Genomic DNA, 3181 nt, shown 5'->3' with positions numbered 1-3181 from the left:
CAGGGGCACAGCCAGGGAGGGACAGGGGCACAGCCAGGGAGGTACAGGGGCACAGCCAGGGATGTACAGGGGCACAGCCAGGGAGGTACAGGGGCACAGCCAGGGAGGGACAGGGGCACAGCCAGGGAGGTACAGGGGCACAGCCAGGGAGGGACAGGGGCACAGCCAGGGAGGTACAGGGGCACAGCCAGGGAGGGACAGGGGCACAGGGGCACAGCCAGGGAGGTACAGGGGCACAGCCAGGGAGGTACAGGGGCACAGCCAGGGAGGTACAGGGGCACAGCCAGGGAGGGACAGGGGCACAGCCAGGGAGGTACAGGGGCACAGCCAGGGAGGGACAGGGGCACAGCCAGGGAGATACAGGGGCACAGCCAGGGAGGGACAGGGGCAAAGCCAGGGAGGGACAGGGGCACAGCCAGGGAGGTACAGGGGCACAGCCAGGGAGGGACAGGGGCACAGGGGCACAGCCAGGGAGGTACAGGGGCACAGCCAGGGAGGGACAGGGGCACAGGGGCACAGCCAGGGAGGTACAGGGGCACAGCCAGGGAGGTACAGGGGCACAGCCAGGGAGGGACAGGGGCACAGCCAGGGAGGTACAGGGGCACAGCCAGGGAGGGACAGGGGCACAGCCAGGGAGGTACAGGGGCACAGCCAGGGAGGTACAGGGGCACAGCCAGGAAGGGACAGGGGCACAGGGGCACAGCCAGGGAGGGGGGGGGCACAGGGGCACAGCCAGGGAGGGACAGCGGCACAGCCAGGGAGGCACAGGGGCACAGCTGGGGAGGGACAGGGTACAGGGGCACAGCTGGGGAGGAACAGGGTACAGGGGCACAGCTGGGGAGTGGCACAGGGGCACCGCAGGGGGCAGACACATTCCCCATATTTGGGAATAGGTTGGTGAGGAAAGCTCCTCTTACCTATCAGCAATGTCCCCGAACACCAGCGCTCCGACCAGCACACCCATCATAAAAGTGGGCTGACACAGCTTGGCCAGCCATTCCCTGTCACACACTAGGTCCCAGTCTGTCACGATGCTCTGATACACCTCACTGTGGTCGTACACGTAATGGTAGTTGCTGTCACACTTCTCTGTCGTCCTGTTGACGAGCTGCTCGTAGGTAAAGTCTGTGGGGTTCATCCGCTGGGTTCGCTGGCAGGTGCTGAGCTCCCACTGTTTGCCCTCCGCCGTCCGCACCACCATGGGCCCGTTCGCCGGTTTAAAGAACGGTAGCACCTCCTCCAGGGAAGCACCTGTGTAGTTCCCATACAGGACGTCAGTTACGTTACCGGGCGGAGCGCAGACAAAGCTTGGCCTCTCCACAAGGAACACAGAGGCCAGGTAGTGGATTCCACAGGCGATGGCCTGGAAGACAGCAGCAAAGTACAGACATGCCTGGAACCTAGGAGGAGGAGAAGAGATGAGGGGAGGGGAGATGAGGGGAGGAGCGATGAGGGGAGGGGAGATGAGGGGAGGAGAGATGAGGGGAGATTAGATGAGGGGAGGGGAGATGAGGGGAGAGTTCTGTTCTGGAATCGAGGGGTTCAATAAAAGGACAACATGAGGAAGTTGCATCAAAGGAATGAAACCCTTTACTATCCAACACATAGAAATAACTTCACTCTGAATGCTCAATGAAGTAAAATGACACCCAATCATTTATGATAGCCTACTGTAATATAAAAACAGTTATTTTTCTTTATAAAGTAGCCTAACAAAAACAGGATATTCTCCATGTACAAAAAAGAGAAACATTGAATATAGGTCTACATCAAGTGTTTTGAACATGGTGAGAATGAAACAAAGAACTGTGGGCTATTCTAATGGAGAATGTTTATCCGATTTTAATGCGCCAATGATGCAATGCACTACATATGTTTCTCTCCAAAATCAAGTTCAGACTAACTTGAAGGAAGAAAGCTGCTGTCTTTTGTTAGCAGAGAGAAATAAAGAAACATTTACTATAATGGCTACAATACTTACTATGTAGGTTAACTAAACATCAATAGAACAATAATCACCGTATTTCTATAAAAATAACCATGTTGTCTACAAGAGGGGTAAGGTCATCATATGCCCAGGGAGGGTTGTCGAGTAAACATGAAAGAGTCTCTGGACAAATTAAGTTTATGATATTAGTTATGTTAATTGAATGCAATATAAGTGGAAATTACATTATTGTTCTGGGTACCTTTTGAAGTGTCCAAGCTCATCGAATAGACGATCCACGCTCATAATTCCTTGACAGGTATTTCGCGCGCCTCTCGCTCCAGTGTGTAGCGGATTCTGCATCGACTCGCCACTGACAATTTGTCAATGTTGGCTTTTACTGGACGCGGGTAGGAGGGGCACGCTTAGGGGAAATTTCCACTTAGTGCGACGAACAGGGAAAAACACTTTTCAATTATGGTGAGAAGTGTGTCGGAGCCTGAATTTAACATCCCAACAATGCAATTGTAGGCTGGGCAACTACTGTAGAAGTTGATAAACGATTGTGCAGACTAGTGTTCTCTTTTTTCAATCACTGCAATTTGGATAAAGACTATTCGGCCTAGCCATCACTTTCCATTTGATCAGTCAAACAAGACCTATCGCCTCATCAATGCACTGCTTTCAGAGATCCAGTGATTGATTCATCCTTCTAGCACTCCAAAACAATAGACGCTGTTTTCTCTGCTGAAAGACGTCACATCCACTAAATCTATTATCTTAACACAGGAAATCAATCAAAATGTGAAACGATTGTTGTCTCAGACATCACCATGTTAGGCATAACAATGCAATGTGAATATACTGTAATCCTACGATGGTGAGTCAGACAGACAGGGACAGTGATATCAGGTGTGGACAGACTCAGGTTCAGGTGGTGAGTCAGACAGACAGGGACAGTGATATCAGGTGTGGACAGACTCGGGTTCAGGTGGTGAGTCAGACAGACAGGGACAGTGATATCAGGTGTGGACAGACTCAGGTTCAGGTGGTGAGTCAGACAGACAGGGACAGTGATATCAGGTGTGGACAGACTCAGGTTCAGGTGGTGAGTCAGACAGACAGGGACAGTGATATCAGGTGTGGACAGACTCAGGTTCAGGTGGTGAGTCAGACAGACAGGGACAGTGATATCAGGTGTGGACAGACTGGTTCAGGTGGTGAGTCAGACAGACAGGGACAGTGAGTTCTGTC

General features: G+C 52.4%; 1 protein-coding gene across 1 annotated transcript in view; it reads right to left on the bottom strand.

Moving 5' to 3' along the window:
• LOC115139282 (solute carrier family 22 member 16-like) overlaps positions 1–2376 on the bottom strand; it is a 16295-nt gene extending 13919 nt beyond the window's left edge. Inside the window, exons 1-2 of the mRNA XM_029676476.2 lie at positions 2190–2376; positions 918–1400 (exon numbers count right to left, since the gene is read on the bottom strand). Of these exons, the coding sequence (XP_029532336.1) occupies positions 918–1400; positions 2190–2290 (584 nt within the window). The 5' untranslated portion in view covers positions 2291–2376. The remainder of the gene's footprint in view (positions 1–917; positions 1401–2189) is intronic.
• Between the last annotated feature and the right edge of the window lie 805 nt (positions 2377–3181).

Source organism: Oncorhynchus nerka, linkage group LG13 (genome assembly GCF_034236695.1).
Source record: "Oncorhynchus nerka isolate Pitt River linkage group LG13, Oner_Uvic_2.0, whole genome shotgun sequence".
Lineage (NCBI taxonomy): Eukaryota > Metazoa > Chordata > Actinopteri > Salmoniformes > Salmonidae > Oncorhynchus > Oncorhynchus nerka.
Note: the sequence above shows the minus strand (reverse complement) of the source record. Positions and strands in the feature narration are given on the sequence as shown.